Source organism: Lichenostomus cassidix, chromosome 1 (genome assembly GCF_008360975.1).
Source record: "Lichenostomus cassidix isolate B80296 chromosome 1, HeHo_3.0, whole genome shotgun sequence".
NCBI lineage: Eukaryota > Metazoa > Chordata > Aves > Passeriformes > Meliphagidae > Lichenostomus > Lichenostomus cassidix.
In genome coordinates, this window is record NC_139479.1 from 17345240 (window position 1) to 17365570 (window position 20331).

The 20331-nt window shown below is 43.4% G+C and overlaps 1 protein-coding gene across 1 annotated transcript in view; it reads left to right on the forward strand.

The window, feature by feature from the left end:
- The first annotated feature begins 10186 nt into the window (after positions 1 to 10186).
- Positions 10187 to 20331, forward strand: part of GPM6B (glycoprotein M6B) — a 109702-nt gene continuing 99557 nt past the window's right edge. Inside the window, exon 1 of the mRNA XM_085051911.1 lies at positions 10187 to 10372. Within this exon, the coding sequence (XP_084908037.1) occupies positions 10369 to 10372 (4 nt within the window). The 5' untranslated portion in view covers positions 10187 to 10368. The remainder of the gene's footprint in view (positions 10373 to 20331) is intronic.

The following is a 20331-nucleotide window of genomic DNA, read 5'->3' on the forward strand; positions in this document are numbered from 1 at the left end:
AACAATTTTGTTTTGCTAGTTTAACTTCCTTCATGCCAGGCTTTTTAAGCCTGAATTTATGTAAAACCATTAAAATGCTAGAAAAAATTTAACAGATTCTCAATTACAATACAGATTTTTTCATTCTTGTAGGGTGCCCAAAATTATTATAATAATTGTAAAGAAAATGTGTCCAAAAATTGTGTTGCGTTTCTTGATTTTGCAACATTATTTAATTTCCTGGTTTCCAGGATTAAAATTTGAGGCTTTTTTAAATACTTCTTAGCCGAGCAACCTTTAAAATGTTGAGTGGCTTAGCAGCTGCACTTTCAAGCCCTAAAATACCATCTGAATGTATACTAAATGTACGAAAAACGCCTACACTGCTTCTCCCACCACTGCCATCCCCACAAAGCTACCTGGAATTAAATGTGTATGCACTGGGAGGCATTTTTCTGGCCACATCCATAACACCTTATATCTCCAAGAATCCAGCTGAGCAGTTTCCTGAGCTTCTCTTTACCTCAGTCCTTTTCAGCACACCTCTCTTCTTGCTCCCTCATCTTTTTCACAAAGGCTCCTTCCTAACTTGTGTCCCTCCACCCCTTGTGTCCATCCCTCCCACTTTCACTATGGAAAGTGACAGTTTCCATGAATCACATGCTCTTCTGCAGCCTGATGATGCTCTCTCAGCTCCCACACTCCTGTCTGCCTCCCACATGTACGGCACAAAAACTGTTGCCTGGACACTCAGTTGCCAGCAGAGCACATGGGAAGGACTACTGGAGGTGATCAGACTTTTCTGGTCAGTGCCTCTGGCACCATAAATGCTGAAAATAGAAAGTGCCAAGACTCCTCCCACAGCATTGTCCCTGACCTGCAAGTGGGTGAGGGAAGATCAGTCTCTCCTTTCTTCCTACCTAAGAGAAAATTTCCTCACTGCTGTGCAAGTGGTGGGAATTGTGTCACTGCCAGTTTGTTTCTACCCGCTGCAGCCAATCATCCAAAACCTTTCAAAGTTACAGTGCAGTGAACCACCACGATCCTGTTGAACACCAGGGAAATCTTTTGTGTGAATTTCCCCTAGTGGGAGAAACAATTGCTGGATACAGTGCCTGGCCTTCACAATCCATCTGTTTAATGTGTAGTGTGTCTCAACAGTACATCTCTGTCAACTGCACCTCCAATGGCAAGGAGTAACTGTAACTTGGGAGCTCAGCCATTTTTTTGGTAGACCAACCAGGCAACCGTGATCTATTCCCACCCAGCAGATGAGGATGTTGCTAAGGCAGTTTCTCCATGTAAGAATGATTATATCTCTTTTTCTCTCTTTTCAGCCCTCTTGGCCAGCTGGCATGCCCTTTTTTACTTTTCCAGCAGGCATTGGTTCAGTTTGGCGTGATCGTTCAGAGTGGGAGCAGTAGCCTATTTAGAGCTTAAAACACATAAAGACTGACTGGCTGGAGCCCCACAGAACAACCTAGCAAGAGGCTGATGAGGGCACTTAGCCAGGCCATCTCCAAAACACTATTGTTAAAAGAACCTGATATGCATGTTAAGTAAACATCAAATATGCAAAACCCAGTGCATGTAGCATGCAGATAATAGTATAAGGTAATGGGCCCTATCTCCAAATAAATAATAGCACCCTCATAACCACAGGCAGTTTCAATATTTTCTGTTCACTTTCAATGTCCTCTGGATGGGTCATATCTATAATACAATAAAACTCCCACAGGCTCCAGCAGGATCTGGATTTAGTGTTAAACCCTGGATAAAATGAGGGGAAGAAATTTCTCTTGCACACAAACAGGCAAAAGCTCTAGAATAAATGTGATCCAGGAAGTTGTTATTATATAAAGGCATTGATAATTTCATTTGCATATAAAATAATAACAACAAGAACGGAAGCTAAATTATCCCATATATACAGAAACCCTGGGTGTTCAGGATTGGCTATTCATTATTCTCTTGTCATATAAAGCAATTCAGTCTGCAGCTGCATTTCTCTTACAAATCCAATTCAATCAAGAGAACCGAAACATCATTAGCAAACCCACTGATTTATCCACCAGCAAAGTGCTGATACAGGCTTCTGTTCCTGCTGCTAATAAATTTTCTGCATAGCCATGTTGGCTCTCTCTAGGGATCTCCCATTATTCTAATGACTACAGATTTCTAACTTAACCACTGGGATTCTTAAGCCTGAAAGTCTATAATAGTAGGGTTCAAAACCTGTGGGAGTCATAGGAAAGAAAGGACATGAGCCCATGTACCCAGTTGCCTCAGAGATGTGTCTAGATGTAACTGCAGATGGAGCAGCACCTGGTGCCTTAGAAAATTGCTGTAGTAGGACCTTTTTTTCCTGCTTTTTGAAATACATTGTCTCCTGTTTTGCTCATCACTTCCTCTCCCTATTTCCCTCAGTCGGCTTACTTGCAGAGCTTTGCCTCCCTCTTTGTACCTTTCCCTGGCTCCCACTTGGTCTGTTGCATTAATTGCCAGCCAGCCAGGCTCATTTACCTCTGCCTCAACCTTTCTTCTCCTACAGAACTTCAGGAAATCCTCTGGAAACCCATGGTAGGTGTTGTCTCCAGTTCCTCCTGCACATCATCTACCACCAGGGCTCTGGGCAGTCACTGCCAAGATCATCACAGCATCACCTTGTTGATACTTCATATGCAAGAGCCTTACACACTATGTCAAGGCCTGGGCACCTCTGCCTCCTTTTCAAGGTGGACTTCAAACAGTGAAAGCCCAAGGAGTGTTAGAAGTGATGATGTCTTTTGGGAATAATTTTACAAGCTGCAGTTTCTGTAACTTCTTTAACAGCCTTGGATCATTTTGTCTGCCAGGTTCTTGTGATGTTTGGTTTGCCTGTGGCCCTTTCATCTTTTAAACAAAAAGAAGCTATTTCCTTGAAATGTTGGATGGCAGAATTAATGTTCTAGGCTATCTGGCAGTTACAAAACACTCATGTTTAGCCTGAACTTTATTAAAAAAAAGTACAGAAAGTAAAAATCTAGATCCACCCATGATAGTAGAATGTGTTTAATATAGTTTTAATAAAAAGTTTTATTACATTCCTCACTTGGAATGGTATTATTTTTCTATTTGCTGAACATGATGTCCAGGAGAACAAGAATCAGATAACAAGAGTCTTAAAAAGTGTTATTTATTTTAAAAATGTAGGTATTCCTATCTATCTTATGTATGTTATAAATAAAGGATAAAATTATTACTAATGTAAGATACTTGACACTTTCATTTACTTACTTTTTCTTCTCTCCTAATTGAAGAATGGATACATATGGGTGAAGAATGCATACATATGTGTGACTAATGTGTTCTGCTTTTATGTTTTAATCGGGTACTCATGCATTTGCAAAAATTTAGCTGTCTGTACTGAAAACAGGAGGAAAATACTCTTGTTTTGAATAGCTGTTTGGCTTTTTTAGGAAAAAATCACCAGGTTTACTAGTCTAGGGATTGAGAAGTTAGACTAATCTTCCAAACTCTACATTTAATATCAAAATGTTACCTCATGTTATTTTTCAAGTTCTTCAGTTGCACTTATCCTGGTTGGGCTTTCTGGGAGGGTTCTCACTCATCTCACCAGAGTGGCTTGTGTCTTTTTACTCCTGAGTGTCACATTTCTGGCAGGTCTAATGTGTTTGGCTTTCTGTGAAGTCAGAAGAAGGTGAAGCATTTCCATGATGTCAGCAGATCTGAAGCCACACCTTTCTCCCAAAACCACTCCTCACAGAGCTGATGGAGGATGTTGTGTCTTAGAGCCATTTCTGTTACCTCCCAGTGAAAAACCTGTAGGGCTGTGCCAGCTCCTGTAGCCCCCACAGCCCAGGGCATCCATCCTGTGCATCCTGTTGGCACTGTGGGCACACTGAGTGCGTTACACCATTGCTGGCTTACGGAATCATTCCCATCTTTTCTCCAACACATCACATTTTTGCCACAAACCACAACTCTGGGTAGAGCCACTTGCCAGAACTGGACTGTGCAAAGCAGGGAGAGCAGTGCAGCAGCAATAAAACATACTGTGTGTGGGGAGGGAAAACCCCAACACAAAACCCAAACCATCATTTTGGAATGTGTGTTAGTAGAAAACTAAAGTTGAGTGGCCCTTTAGGAGAGAATTTAACTCAGCTTCGTGATACAGTTTAAGTCTAAGGCACTGTTCACATTTACAGAGCAGCATGAAAACCTGTAATCAGTTAGGAGCTTATACCTATTGACAGAAGTGAATAAATGAGAACTAAAGTGAAATCAGCTGGCTGTTTCTCAGTCTCCACTGCCCAGCTAGATCAGGAAAAGTGTTAAAATTACTCCTGCAATTTTCCTTCCCAGCTTTTTGAGTTTGATTTTCAGTTTGCAAAAAAAGGCACCTGAGAATGTTCTTAAATGCTCTCTGTGCCTGCCATCAAAGGAGTTTTCTACTTTGGAAAAAGAGAGGGAGCCTTGTCTCAAAACGTACTTTTGCCAGGAATTCTGTCCTGATTAGGCTGCCTTGGAGCGTTTTCTTGGGAGGGTGCCATACTGAAGTTGTTGGATGGCAGCCATGTGTTCAACACTCTTAAAATAAAGTCTTTTCCCTTAATTTGCAGTGCAACAGAAAACTGAGGCTAAACCTATTGATGCCACTGGAGGGTGGGGCTAACATACATATGTATGCAATTATTTTCAGGATATTGCAATGAGTACATATATGCTCACAGAGAAGTTGCTCTGAAGCTGAATACTAATGCTCCTTGGGTATGCATTTTGCCCCTCTCTGGTTTCTTCATTCGCAAATTATTCCACATTCAAATCTCCCCAGTGGTACTAATGAAAATGTTGGATAATCCATACATTTGAGTCAGCTCCTCCTAAAGACCCTAGGCTGGCCTCTCCAGCCCACATGATCATACCCCACAACAGGAACTCAGCAAAACACTCCAGTAAGTGTTTATATCCAAGACTTCTAGACTGAACTCACCATCTCTGATCAATCTCAAGTGCATTTCTGAGCCCAAATGTTTTAGAATGAGGTATGTGGAAGAATGCCTTCATAGGATTATTGTATCATGATTCACATAGCAGCAAGTAAGACTTTTTTCTCTCTCACTTGGAGAAAGGGTTGTCAGCATTTCTACATTTCACAGATCCATCCAGGAGGATGAAATGAGATGGGCTACACTTGAAAGGAAAGGTTGCATCCACTTGTGTTTTTTTCTGTATAACACTCATCTGTTTTCAGATTGTTAGTGTACTCTTTCAAGCTTTCTGCTCTATCTAATGCTTTACTGAAACCACTCATGCTCTCTCAGACCTCATATTATGTCCTACATGGCTCCCTACCAGGTATGGGTTATCTCTGTGGCATGCAGAGAGAGAAAGGCACAGAAGCAAGCGTGTGTATCCAGAATAAAAACAGCTTGTACTGTGATCTTCCCTCTGGTGCCCCCAGACCTGGATCTCTCAGGGACACTCATAGAATGAATATCCATGCACATAAGTGAAAAATACAGTGCTTAGGCTCATGTAGGCCTAAGTAAAAGCAAAGTCCTAATCAATATGTTAATCCTTCATTTCCAACGATATCTCCTAAATTTCTTCTGTCTCTAAAATCACAAAGCAACATTGTTAATTCCACAAGTGATTTGGAGTATATGAAACAGAGGCGTGTATCCTTGAACACTGAAGATGTGTTTAGTGCTCCATAATTAACACCAAAATGGTAATCACTAATTTTCAGATAAAATTAACTGTGCTGCACTGGGGAAAAAAATGCATTCTGTTGAATATACAATTATATATTTTTTAAGGCAATCATTGCTTGTATTTACATCTTGAGAAACAGTTGTTGGAAGTGTGACCTACTTGGTAATATGACACTATTTTCATTTTGAAGACTATTTATTTCTTATACTATCATACCTGAATGTTAACTTCCAGGAGAAGTATCTACATATTGGCTAAACTATATCAAATTACTTCTAATTTTTTATCTTTCCTTTTCTCTCTTTTCCCCCAGACTACACAGTGCTAGTGATCTGAATCATTTTGTTCAGCATTTTGCTGGGTGAGCTTTGCAAACAGCTCTCTGCAGTGAGCACTAAAAAGTGGTTTTGGTAGCAGCAGTTGGAGTCTAAAGTGGATCAGCTTCACATAACAGGTACAAAAGATATAGGAGAGCATGAGTCATTCCCCTTAATCCCCATCGAGATGCTGGGAGGTGACCACAAAGGTCTCCTCTTCTTTACACACAGATATAAAGTGCACAACATGTATAAAGGGATCTGATTGTCACCTTGCTTCTCTTTAACATCCACGGCCTCTGTGAACAGAAGATCACATGGGAGAGAAAAACCACAGTATGCCTCAACTGTAAATGGAATCACAGAAGCTCAATACAGAGAGGATGGCTGAACCCCCCTTGAGAAAGGCCATAGAGAACACTCACTGCAACTAAAACCAGTTTTTATCACTTCTGATTTCCTTAAAGCTCAAATATGCTCATGCTAACATTCAAAAGGAGGTTGTTTTATGAGTCCCTGATTTTATAAGGTTTTGGAAACATGCAGAATTTTTGCAAAAGCAGAGTAGCACCCTATACACTCACTTTAATCCTCTGGAGAGTGGCTATGACTGCTACCCACTGACACTGCCTGTGTAGTAGTCAGAAGTAATATCATGATTAGCCATTAGCTTCACTGTTAGCAGAGGAAGCCGTGGGAAGGGGCCTTACATAGAGCTGCCATGGGAGCTGAGAACCCACTGAAACAAACAACCCATTAGTATATCTGTTTGTTAAACCACTGTCTTTAATGCACCTAAATGTTTAGTCAAAGCTAAAACATTAAGTGGAAACACACTGCCTTTGATTTTGTTTTTAATTGGGAAGGTTTCCTACCTAGGGCAATCTGTCTAGTTAGACAGCCTGAGGAAAAAGTAGGAGTGGAAAACAGAGACAAACAAACAGGTAGCAGCAGCTATCACACCATTCTGTCCACAAAGAAATTAGAGATTTATTTCAGAGCTAGGATGTTCTGCAGTGAAGAAGTGGGGAAACAGATGGAGCCTGGTAAATTAAAACAACAAAAAATGAATTATATGCAATGAGCCTTCCCTTAATCTAGATTCTGTTTCACCACTAATTGCTGGAAATGGTCAAGTGCAGTAAAATACAACATTTCAGACTGATGCCATGCCCTTGGTTGCAACTAGGGAGACCCCCACATTTCCATCTTGCCTCTTCTTGACTAATCTTGATAATGAAGTGAAATTTTCTTCTGAACATTAAATGGCCTCTTTAAAACATCTCCAGAGAGGAACCTACTGCTCCAGAATAGGTTAGGAGGTAATCCAAGCATATTGCAACAGGGAGTGAAGGTGTCCCTTGAAACACCTGGTATCATGAAGTTAGTATTAGGATAATACTGCATATAGAAGAATGTTTCAAGGTTGTTACCTAAACTATGGAAAAGATTTTAAGCACCTAACATAGACAATGACATTAATCAATGCAGAATTCTAACCTTCACTTTGTCTTTTGTAGATCAAATCCACAATGACACCAGGTCATTTTATAATCTCTCAATGCCAAGATTGTTTGGATCAGTCTGGCTCACAGCATAATTTACAGCAGGCCTTTAGCCCTTCCTTACCACTGCCAGCTACAGCACCCAAGGAGCCATTCAAACACAGAGACTCACTGAAATGATGCACATTGAGCCTCTCTCCTCTACATTGTGTGCTAAATACAAGAGCAAGAGCATCGACCAGAATCCAGTCTTAAGCCTTTCCCAAACAGGGAAATACCTGTTTTTCCAGACTACTTGGTTTGGAAATGAAATCCATTAGTTTCTATTCCTAGCAGAAATTTCAAGTTTTCCTGTCACCTTGACCTCAACTGAATATTACAATGTAGTTTTGCTTAAGGAACCAAAACTTCTGACATCAGCCCTGTCAACTTCTGTCTTCACTTGTCAGAGATTTGGTATCTCTGTGAGTGGAAATCCCCGCTGAATGTTGAGCCATAACCAATATTTGGACAGCTGTTCTTTGCTTCACTGTTTGGAGAGAAAAATGGCCAACATTTCTGAGGATGGCAGAAAGTGAGTCACTCCCCTCATTGCAAATGAGTTGATATGGACAACTTCTTCTGCACTTCCTTAGAAATGTCCACCTCATACTTTGGTGTAAGTGTGTAAACCCAATCTGGACAGCACTGACCAACTTCCCCTGAGGAACAAGTCCTTTGGATTTCAATGATGGGAAGTTACCCATAAATGCAAATACAGTCAGAATTAAGGGACATTTTTCAGCTGATTCTAATATAAATCCAGGAGTATGCTGTGGGAGCTTCAAAGAATATAAATTTCAAGTAATTTTTACTTTAAAAAAAAGAAAATTGACTTATATCTTCACTAGCACATAGTGCTGCACACAGTGGGATGCTCTTACCATTTGCCTCTTGTTCCTGCCATATATCAGTGCTATTTAGGGCCCCTCTAGTTAAGGGTCATGTGCTATTTCCATAATGAATCTAATTTTTCAGAGGTGCATAGCTCATCTACTTTAATTCCCAGAGGGGTCGGGAACAGCTTGCTAGTGATCAGCTTTGCTATGAATTTTTTCCTATCTTTACAAAATGGCTTACTCCATCAATCCACTTATTGCCTGTTAGAGAAGAGGCATTTACTCCCTGATCCCTCAGTGCTTGCATGGTGTTGAGCCCACAGACCTTACTGGAAAAAACATATATGTTCATTTATCAATGCAAAAGCCTCAGATCATTTTGGCCCAGGAGACTGTGAATTTTTATGTTAATGGAAAAGAAACCACACATTAACATTGCAACTTTAAAATGACTGCACACACTATTTTGGGAGCAGGGGTCTGCATTTGCAAAGTATGAACCAATTTCCCTGATAATTATTGTTGACACTTTTGTCACTCTTTTGCCTGTGAATTTTATTAATATGTTCTTAAGCAATCGATCTCAATTAGAGGTGAATAATATAGTTACATAATTGAATAGATGGATTTGTTAATGATCATGGGAGGAAATGAAATATATCCTTACACTTCACATAAATAACAGAAAATTAGAGTACTATTATTGTGACAAAGGAAATGCATGCCAAGTACCCAGTTAATGTAAAACAGCACAATCTGATTGATATTAGTCACTGTAGATGCACTTATTCTGTCTAAAGCACTGGCCTTTGTGTCTGAAGCAATCAAATTGCTCTAATGGTAAAAGTCCAATGTCGGAAAGCAACTAAACCAAAAAAGCTGACTTTGCCACTCTCTTCCATACCTATCTTCAGTGTCTGTGAAGGATCACTCCTGTGTGACACTGTCATTTTTACATCCAACATGCCTAGGTATGGGGAAGGGACTACTGGCAATCTCCTAAGGGAGAAGCCCCCCATATGCCCCCGAACTACCCAGTCTGTTACTTCAGGGTCCCATTTATCGAATGCTCCCAAAGCCAAGACTCATTCCTCACAGTGCTTACAGAAGTGACAAAGTCACCGCGAGCATCGTCATGCACGGCTGTGTGGCTGGAACGTCGCTCGAGTGGCAGCTCCCGCAGTGCTGTGACGCTGGAGAGCGGCATGAGCCTCTTCGGAAAGGGCTGCGAAGATAAGAATCACATTGCCGAGCACGGCTATAGGCAGCAATGAAATGTCGTGTTATAGCACGCGGCGCCCTTGCCATCGTCAGAGAGAAACATTAAGGGGCAGGTGCCTCTGAAGGTCAAGGGTGCCCGCGGCTCAGCTTCCCAAGTTTTCCCAGGCGAGCGGGTCAGGGGTCCTGGCGGCTGCTGAGCGCTGTCACACCGGAGCGCCTCGGGGCAGAGTGCTGTCACACCGGAGCGGCTCGGGGGCCGAGCGCTGTCACACCGGAGCGGCTCGGGGCCGAGCGCTGTCACACCGGAGCGGCTCGGGGCCGAGCGCTGTCACACCGGAGCGGCTCGGGGCAGAGTGCTGTCACGCCGGAGCGGCTCGGGGCACCGCGGGCGACAGCGAGCGCCCATTGCCGGGCGGTGTGGGCCCTCGGGCGGCTGCCGCGGGAGGGCGCTGTGCCCCCTGCCCCGGGCCGGGCCGGGCCGAGCCCCTCGGGCGGGCAGGCGGGGCCTCCCCTCCCCTCCTCTCTCCTCTCCTCCCCTCCCGGCTCCGCTCCGCCCGCCCTCACTGCCGCCGCTCCCGCCGCAGGCTGAGCCGAGCCGAGCCGAGCCCGCCACTGCGAGACAGAGCTGCGGCCGCTGCGCTCCGCCAGCCCGCTCCCCGCCACAGCACAGCCCGGCACGGCACAGCCCGGCACGGCACAGCCCGCCCCTGCCCTGCGCGCCCCGCGCCGCCCGCACCGCGAGAGCCAGCCATGGGTAAGCGAGCCCGGCTGCGGGGCAGCCCGCGCCCCGGGGCCGCAGGGGAGCCTGCTGCGGGGGCAGCGGGAGCGGGGGCAGGTGCGGGGCAGCGCGGGGATCGGCAGCCGCCTGTTGAGCGCCCCGGCAGCGCTGAGGGGGAGCGGCCGCCCCTCCGCTCGCCTCGCTCCGCGCCGCTGCCACAGAACTCCGCGCGGGGAGCGGAGCGGGCGCAGGGACGCCCTGTCCGGCGGGACAGCGGGACCTTGCTCGCCATCTGCAGAGCGCTCCCTCCCTCTGAAATAAATCATTGATGTTGATGATGATGATAATAGCAATAATGCAGCGTGCGGGATCTGTAGTTTCGGAGGCGGCTGTACGCAGCCGGCCCGGAGCTGCTCCATCCCGCGGTCCATCCCGCAGCAGCCGAGGCGGAGGCGCGCTGGGGGGAGGCAGGAATTGCCCCGGGTCTCCCCGCGGGTCTCGGTGCCGCCGCCCGGCGCTGGGGACCGGCTCTGTGTCGCCCGGCTTCCCCTCGGGATCAGGGGCCGTGCAGCCCCTCTGCCCAGAGGTGCTGGTCAGTTCTGCCGGGGTGTGCAGTCCGGCTGGGAGACCGGGGATGGGCTCGGGGCACAGCGAGGAGAGCGGCCGTGCCTCTGGAGATGGACAGCGCTGAGCGCTCCGTGTGCCCCGCACGATGCGTTTGGCTGTGAGCATTGGGAAATCCTGCGGGCCATTGGGATAACGTGGGGCGCTTTGCCCTCTTGCAGCTTTGGAGGGAGTTGGGTGAGGGTGGAAAGTGGCGATTTCTGCTCCCAAACTTATGGGGGGCGGGAGGAAGTAGCACTTGTGTGAGTGTGTTAACAGGAGCAGAAACGGGCCCTAGGGAGGGAAAGATTCATAGTGGACATGGGTCTATCGACGGTCAGCACTCACCTTTAGCATTCCCATCCTTCCAGCATGGGACTTTTAGTGCGTGTGCTGCTTCCTGCGAGCTCTCCTTTCCACCAACAATACATCCAAATTAATTAAGCAGTAAGGAAAGTTAGGGGGTTTAGAAAAAGAAAATTACAGTTGTATCTTTGCTCTAGTTTGCCACTGGCATATTCTTGCTTAGAGGTTGCAGCTGCTAAAGCAGAGCTATCAGTGCATGCCCGAGTGTTAATATGCACATACTGATGCTGGCACTGTCTCTGCTTTTAATTAAGAAGAAAAAAATTAATTACTCAGCCAAGGCTAAAGGAAGCTGACAGAATTCCTATGGTTGCTACTTTGTTAAATTAATTCGCATCACCTAATTCCTTAATTTCTAAATGCTTATTAACTGGTTTGTTCCCTAGCTTAGTGAAGATCAGACTCCTCTAGTATTAATGCCTTTTTGCTAAGCTTTTTATAAATTTTCAACTTTCAGTGCATGTTAAAGTACTGATTCCTGTAGCCTCAGCAGCTCTGACAGTTGAAACAAATCAACCAGCTGTATTAGTAGCATCAAAATCTTACTTTTTGTGTCCATATCCTGATACTCATTTTTTAGACTATCCTTTTCCTATGTGAACTTTGGATATTAAATGAAACTCAAAGTGGGCGGCCTCTCCCCTTGTCTATATCTTACTATCCTCCTCTTAACTTACACTTTTACTGGCATGGGTTGATGTCCAATAAATCTTGGAATGGGGATGGAAGAGGGATAGAAACAAAGGAATGTTTTTAGTGTCTTATTAAGAGGAAAGTATTGATTTCCAAGGTAACACATGTAAAATTGTTCTTAAATGTCTTGGCTGCTAAGTGTAGGAAATTGATTTTCCTTCAGTGAATTAAGTTGCTAGCCGTTTGAAATCAAAAAGTTGGTTTAAATCTTTGTAAGTGATTCATCTTAAGAAGCCAATCTTTATTTCAGTCCTAAAATCTTAGAAAAACACTGAAGTTATTCTTACAGGTTGTGGATCTGCAACTGTGTGTGAAGTGTATAATTTATGTCCATGTAGAATGTGTTGTCCTGAATGTAGCAGTTGGGAAAAGGGGAGTGAAGAGAAGAAAACTTTTCTTGAACATTTTGCTCATAATGATGATAATAACAACATAAAATCCCAAGGTCTACTGAGTTCTTTGCTAAGAAGCATTGTTGGATGACCAAGCTGTGCCTGACTGAGTTAATGGCAGTTTGGTCAGTGAGGAGAGGGGACTTGGAGCAGAAATTTCATACGAAGTACTTCAAAAAGAAGTCACAAAAAGAAGCCTTTGTCAGCTGGGGATCCAGTCCCCTGTGAATACAGCGTTTTGTTTCTGTCATTGCATAACTGTTGCCTTGGCATTAGGTAGACTGAGGCTGATGTGATTGTCTCACCAGGCCTTGTGTGGAGCCCCAGTGCTGTTACTGAGCTTCCTGATCTCATGGCAAGGATGTGTTGGACTAGTTCTGGTTAAGACTGTTTGAGTTGTCCTTGCTCACACAAAACTTCTGTGTAGGACTGGCTTACCGAGGCTGCTTTTTGTTTTCCTCTTTGGAGGCTGAGCACCCACTGCAGCCATTGCTGTTCTTCAGGATTTTGGCTCCCTCAGCACTTCTGAAACTTGGGCATGTTGGATTTGGACCAGCTGGATGGAGGGTCCTCAGGAATAACCAGTGCACTGCTTTGTGCATCTCCTGTGAAAAGCCCCACCCATGGGCATCTTACATCGTGGCACACACTCTCTAAAACACAGTGTTTCACTTAGAAGGTGGAGAGGGGGATGTTATTTCACAAAATGAACAAAAAAACGCAAAACGCTTTGGTTCCTGAAAGTTTGAAAAGCATGATACAATGTCATTTCTTGGGAGCTGCATGTTCTCATAATTTTACATGTTTTCTTCTTTGTACTCTCCAAACTGTTGCTTTTTACTTAAAAAAAAGAGTGGCTGGAGCAGTGTGGGTACATATGTTTGGGTTGGTTGTTTTTTTTTTAAAAAAAGAGATACTGAGGAGAACACTATCTGCAAACAGGGGGTGAAATGTTGCCTCTCTTTGTGGATTCTCATCCCATCTCTCTGAAGTCCAAGTGCAGGAACTGCTGCCTTGTGGAGCCTAAAGGCCCAGGAATTCCTAGAGGCATCACACTGAGGCCATCTCCTGTCCCTCACACCTTCTCCAGCACATCCAGCAGTACTTGCTTCTGCATCCTTGTAGTTCCTCCCTGCATCCCAGAGCTGACCATCCCTTTCTTGTAGGCATTAACTTCAGGAGCTCCACCTTAGGGGCTGTTGCCACCCATAGAAATCATCCTTGCTTTTACATGAAATGTGTCTGAAGTAGGTTCAAATATTCCCTAAACCAGGCTTTCTTCTTACAAACAGCTGGGGGCAAATCCTGAAAGAGAATCAGTCTTCTTTCTTTCTTTCTATTCAGCTATACACTTCATTCAGGCAGGAGCTGAAATCTTTTGTGTCTAACATTAATAGTAAAATCTGATTAGCTGTGGTCATTAAGGGTGGCTGGATTTCAATCACCAAGTGGTGTAGTCCATATTTTCTTAAATCCTGGATCTCTTAAAGATATTTAACCTTATTCTTATTAAAAGAAAAGAAATTAACATTCAATTTAGCTCCTCATAAACCTGTGAAATACAAAATTTTATACTGCTGCCCTTCCTCTATCTCCACAGCACCTACTTGTGCTGTTAAAAAGTATCTTATTTTGCCTTTTCACTGTAATCCTCCTTGTCTGAGAAGGAGGTGGAGGAGAAAATACTGTGCATTTCAGATATTCCTAGTATCTTAATTTGAGTTTTCACCATATTTACAGGTGAAATTCCTCTTCCTCTCTTTTTAAATGTGTGGTTCTGTCATACAGGATATTTTCTGTCCTGTGTGTGAATTTTATGTCTGATAGATCTAAAACAGTTACATTTCAGAAGAATATACTGGATGATAGATTACATCCCTGGGAGGTCTGAACTGTGTAAATGCCTGATTACCTGTATTTTTCAGAGTGTTTACAGGTTTTTCTAAACCAATTGAAGTCTGCAGGTGTCTTCTAAACATAGAATATTTTGGTTTGACCTTTGAAGATCAATTAATCCAACGCCTCTGCTGTGTACAGGGACATCTTTTCACTTGCTCAAAGCCTTGCCCAGACTGACCTTCAACACTTCCAGAGGAGGAGCATCCAGGGATTGGGCATCCACACCTTCTCTGAACAATATTTTGTGATATCTAAAGTCATTACTCTAAAAAATAAGTCCAGCATCCATTTCAGAATAAGGTTAAAAAAATTTGAAACTAAACCCAGCAAAGCCCACTTTCTGATATCTCTTTTTATCCTCATGCAGAGGTATGGTGTTGTCTGAGTGGTTCACATTTTCACAGTAAGGATTTTCCTTTCCCTGAGATACATAGCTGTTGAAGCCAGATGCAAAATAATTATTCATACTGTAAATAAATAGTCATATTTCCAGCGATAGTTCTTGGATAGAAATGTGTTGTCTCTTTAGAAGTGGGAGAACATTGTATCCAGTAAAATTTCCTGGAGGGAAAAATGCCACCACAGAGGGAACTGCTGTGGGTTGTTGCATTACCTCACTCCCCATGATGGCTGCTCCTCCCAAAGAAACTGATGGATTTATCTTCTGTTTGACCTCCCCCATGTGCACCCCAGCTGTGTGTGCCCTTTGCCCTTCCTCAGACATGCACACAGCTGGTCCCCATGCATGTCTGCCCCTCCCTGCCCGGGCAGCACAGCACTGTGCTCCTCTGTGCAGCTCCTTGCACCATTCCTGCTCAGGTGCCAAGAGCTTGCACAGGGAGCTGCCTTCTGTGAGCTGCTCAAGCCCACCTGTAAAAGATTAAATCCCTTTGATTGTGTGTCCATGGCCTAACAGTGTCATTGCTGTGGAAGATGTGTGTATATGCTTATTAGTGTACTTTTAACATAGGTGCTTCTTACCCTGGAGTGCGGGGTCGAGGGTCTCTCACAGTGGAGCACATGGCATCTCACTGGGGTTCCAGTCTGGTGAGGTGTGTGGTGAGGCGTTTGGGAGGTCATTCTCCAGGATTTGATTAAGCATGCTTGTGGCTGGATCGGTTGGAGAGAAGTAAAGATTCTTTCTGTTCTTCTGGCTGGTTCCTTAAAGTCTGTTCAAGTGCCTCTGGGTTTGCATTGCTGTGAGCAAATGTAAGGAAAGATAGTTTAGTTTCCATGTGGGACATCAGAGCTGGTTGTATTAAAGTGATTGGGTCCCAGCTGAGCCTTCAAGCCTCTGTACAGGTGCAGAATCCTGAGATGGGAGGATTACTGGGTCAACACCCAAGGTGGCCAAAGGGCAAAACAAAGCCCATCACATCAGTCTTCCATCACATCAGAAGTTGGCTTTTTCCAGGTCATGTGCAATGTAGCTGTGGCCCAAAGGAAGCAAACTTGGCTTGACAGTACCCAGAGAGGAATCTACATCCCCTGATCCCCTCCCAACTTTTCTTCTGCAGGCAGGCAGGCATGAACCTCAGACAGCTTCCATATAGAGATGGTTGTGCCAGTCAAAATCCTGTCACCCCTCCCCTGTAAATACAGTGAGATCAGTGGAGATGTCACCATTCAGTGTAACAAATAGGTAGCATCCTATGTACCACTTAATTCTTGCTGTTTGTTGCTTTCTATTGCTGCTCTGTCTTGGTGCTTTGGCAGTCTTCCTCTCCGTAATTATTTGTCTCTTGGGTTTTAGGCTCAAAAGCTTGCATGGGGAGTTGTGGCTTGGGAAACATTTACAAGCAACACAAAGAACTATGAGAATTCAACATCTTTTGTGCTCCTTGTTTTTAGAGCTGTTTGACTAGCAGCAATTTCAAAATGTGAATGGAGCTTATGTTTCATTAACAGAAAGATGTGCCAGCCACAGAGCTCTCAAGAGGTACAAACCTCAGTGGCTTGCTCTGCATCAGCTTTGGGCTTGTTTGCTTTATGCTTTGATAGTTTTGTGCATGTGACACTTGGAAAAACTTGGAAATAAACTTGGAAATTTTAGCTTAAAGTTATATATACAGTAAATGATTTTCAGAAATGTGTTTGTACTTTAATGTTTGTGATTTCTTTTTTTTTTTTTTTTTTTTTTGCCGGGGAGATGTTGAAAAGGACTGTGGTTCAAAGATAGCTTGGACCTGGGTCATAAACAAGGCTGGATTTCTTGAACTGATTTGAAGCAGCTAATGTAAGATACAGCCTTCATAATTTTGTGTTTGTGTTTTTTTAATGTTTATTAAGTGCATAGAGCAATCATTGCCTATTTCAGCATAAAGCTCTTGTCTTTGTATACACTCCTTCAATGCCAATGGAAACATAAGAATTGCCCGGTGTAAACCATACATAAATCAGAGTTGGATTGCACTGAAGGCAAACGGTGAAATTTGTGCAGGGGTAAGGAAGCAGCTGGCTTGCCTTCCAGGTGCTGGTTTGTGGATAAACAGGCAGAAAGGACACCTTGTGTTAACAATGCAGCTGGTCAGGACATCCAAACCCAAAGTAAATTGTGGGAGTTCAGCCAGAGGAGGATTACATGTTGGGTAGTGTGCTGGTTTTCTCAATATTGGAAACATATACTTGGGATTGGTTGTTTTGCTGATCTGGAGCAGTGGAGCCTTCCTGATGGCTAACTGAGGAGGAAACTGACTCCCTCACGCTGCCAGCAAAGCAAAGCTAACTGGGACTCTCCAATGTCTGGTTTTGCCTTTTGGTCTATGTTTTTGCCAGCTTGCATGCTAGCAAATTCATTGAGGCTGCTCAGTGATAATGCTGAGTGTGTATCGGTGAAGCTGCCGGGTGCAGTGAGCACTGTTTGCCTGCATCGCCGGCCAAGAGCCCACTGGGGAGGGTGATGGCTGCTCTTGGGTCTTAGCTATCTCTTCAAGAGACATTTCATGCTTTCTTTGGGTTCATATGTGTTTTTTGATTTGACACAAATGTTTCATGGCATAAGACAGTGCTTTCATCAACTTAAGACTTCTTTTTAAAGCTGCTTAAGTTCTAGGTTCTGGGAATTTCTGTAAAGATTTTCAGGAATGAAGTCCTTGGCACAGACCATGCCAAGAAACACCATGCAAGTCTGAACTAGTGCAGAGCACTGGCTGGATCTTCAATACTTTTTTGTAAACTCTTTACTAAAGTAATCTTAATTTTCTTGTTCACTATGTTTTCTGTATCTTATATTTGTAGGTTTCTTTTTTCTTTGGTTTTTTCTTTGTTTTCTTGAAGGAGTAACTTTTGGAAGGTTTTAAGTGATTGCTACTTGTGTCTAAACTTATGCTTTTCTTACCAAAACTGTGTTGACATAAATGTCATGCACTTTCCCAAACAAAAGCATAAAAATGAGTTTTTGTATTTTTTAAGCACACAGCTGAAAATAAGTTTGCCGCATGGAACTTCCCCTGTGGGAAATAAAATGCTTTTCTTGAGCTGTTTAGGCATGCATTAAAAAAAAAAAAAAAGTCATGAGGAAATAGAGATGACTAGTGGGAGTATTTGGAGCTCTTTTGGTGCAAGCACAGGGATTTGCTCCAGCACATCTGTCAAGAACCCACGACTTGCAAGGTGTAAAAACAAGAACACTTGATGTAACATCTGCTTAGGCTCTGTGATGGGCACAGGTACAAAAGCCTTGAGATCTCTGAGATATTTGTCATGCCATGTCTGCCTACTCTCCAGCCAGTGAAGTTATTAGGTATTAAAGCTGATAACAGTTACATCGAGCCAAAGTTTTGCATAAGCGAATGTGAGGAATGCAATGCAGAGGGGGCTTTGCTATGTGTGACTGATGTAGCCCATGTTAGTAATTATTTCCCTCATGCAATGTATGCCTTCACTTCATAGATGTTTCCCCCATACTGTGCTGAAATTGAAATGGTGATTTCTCATGCTTGATAATTGTTTGGTGAAAATTCCCTAATTCAGATAATGTCTGGAGACTGAAAGAAATAATGGCATGGAATGAAAAATGGCCAGTTAAGTAATTTTCGCTGGGTTTAGCCTGCAATATTTTGTCTCTCCCTTTAAATTATTTTCAAACAGTTTGAAAATACCTGTTTTTCTCCTCAAACTTTAGCTATGAAAAGCATATAATAGATACTTAATCTTTAACCTCCTCCTGAAATTCTTTGAGGTTTTTCATTTTATCTGCCACTAATATGCTTGCAACACCATGCTTGAGAAATTGTTGTAATCTACCACATGCTAGATTCCTCTTATTCCTCAGTGGAAACCTCAGGAAAGCAAGAAAAGAACAAGGAAGGAGTAAAAAACCTCTTGAAAATGCTAATTTGAAGTAGCTGTGGCAGACTGAAGGTAGGTATTCGAGGAGTGGGTGGAACTGAAACAAAACACAAATGAGGTAGCAGCATGAGTCAAGAATCAATTGATTTCTGCCTTAAACAGTCTGCAGATTTCATTAAAATAATTTGATTTTCCTGTAAAACTTTATTTCTGGACTTTTTTTGATGTTTCCTATGGCTGTCAGCAGAAAATCTGCTGAATGTTTTCTCATTACCATCATCTCTCCAGCTTGTCCAGGACGCTTTAGGCTCTTTCCATTATCCTCGCTGAGAGGAAGTGCTGGATATCATGGTCAAACTTTGTCCTTCCCTCCCCCTAGGATGTTTTCCACCAGGTTTTGTGGGCAGGGGATGTGTGTGGGTAGATAGTTCCCTGCCCCCCTTATTCCTGTTGGCATTTGATCCTCCACTGAAGACTTTCTCCATGAAGTGGTGTCCAGAAGCGCTTGCTGGTTTTGCACGTGTGCGATTTCCACATGGTAGATGAGCACAGCTGTAACTGTGACTTGTACTTCCAAGTACATGATGTACCTCTCTTAGAGACAGAAAACCGGGGAGACTTTAAGCGAAACAGCTTTAAAATAAACAGAAAGTCAGGAGACGCTTTCTTAAAGCAAAATTAAGTGTTTTACTGGAGGGAGGTTGGAGTCTTAGATTTCTATTTCCGCAGTAACAAAAAGGCATGGCACACGTGGAATATTAAGTGTTGTTGCCAAGGCTAATGGGAATGTCCCAGCTGCTGTTAAAACCTGACATATTACTGTGTTAATTACTGCACACCAAGTCTTCCGTTCTTACAAGAACATTCAAGGAAGAAGGTTCAGGAAAATACCCATGGAGTTGCAGTCAGCACTAGCTACTTCTCCTTACAAAAATGCGTTTAGTTAATAAAAATACTTTATTTCATATTTGATTAGTTGATCTTATATAGCATTGGTATTTTTTGGCTGTAGAGATCCCTGCCAAGTTGGTCAGTGTGATGGCTGTAGCATGGCTATCTACTTTCTGAAGATTAGCTCCCCTCTTAGAATTATGTTCAAAGTGGTTAGAGAATTAGAAATGTTCTTTATTTGCCACAGAGTTGTTTCCATTCTCATCCCTCGGTTAAACCCTAACAATACCTGAGTTTCTGTTAAAAAAAACCAAAGAAACCCTACCAATTACTTGGAAGTGTAACGTCTTTGTTCATTAGTTATTCCTCTGGCATGCTAGCTGGGCTCCCTGTGCAGGACTCCTGAGAAGAGACTTACAAAGATGTCCTGGTTTTGGCGAGGACAGAGTTGTTTTTTTGAGGTTTTTTGCAGTAGCCATGAGGGGGCAGCGCCTGGAGCCATGTGTGTGTCTGGGTTGTTGTTCTATACCACCCACATCACCGCCAGGGATGGAAGTAAGGGACTCTCACTTCTGGGAGGGAGCTGGGCATGGCTTGTGTTTGGGGGAGAAGCATGGCACACAGAGAATGTTTGCCATTGTTTTTCATTGTCCTGGGCTTGGTGAGCATTTTTGCCTGTAAATCACCCTCTCTTTATACACTTTTTAAATTAGTGTTGTTGCTGTTTATTATCTTATCTCATTGCTGTTTCCAGTAACTTGTTCTTATCTCAACCCACTATCACTGCCTTTTGTCTCCCACTAGAGTGGGGCAGGAGGCGACTGGCTTGTGGTGTTGTTTTCAGTGGGAGTACTAAATTGG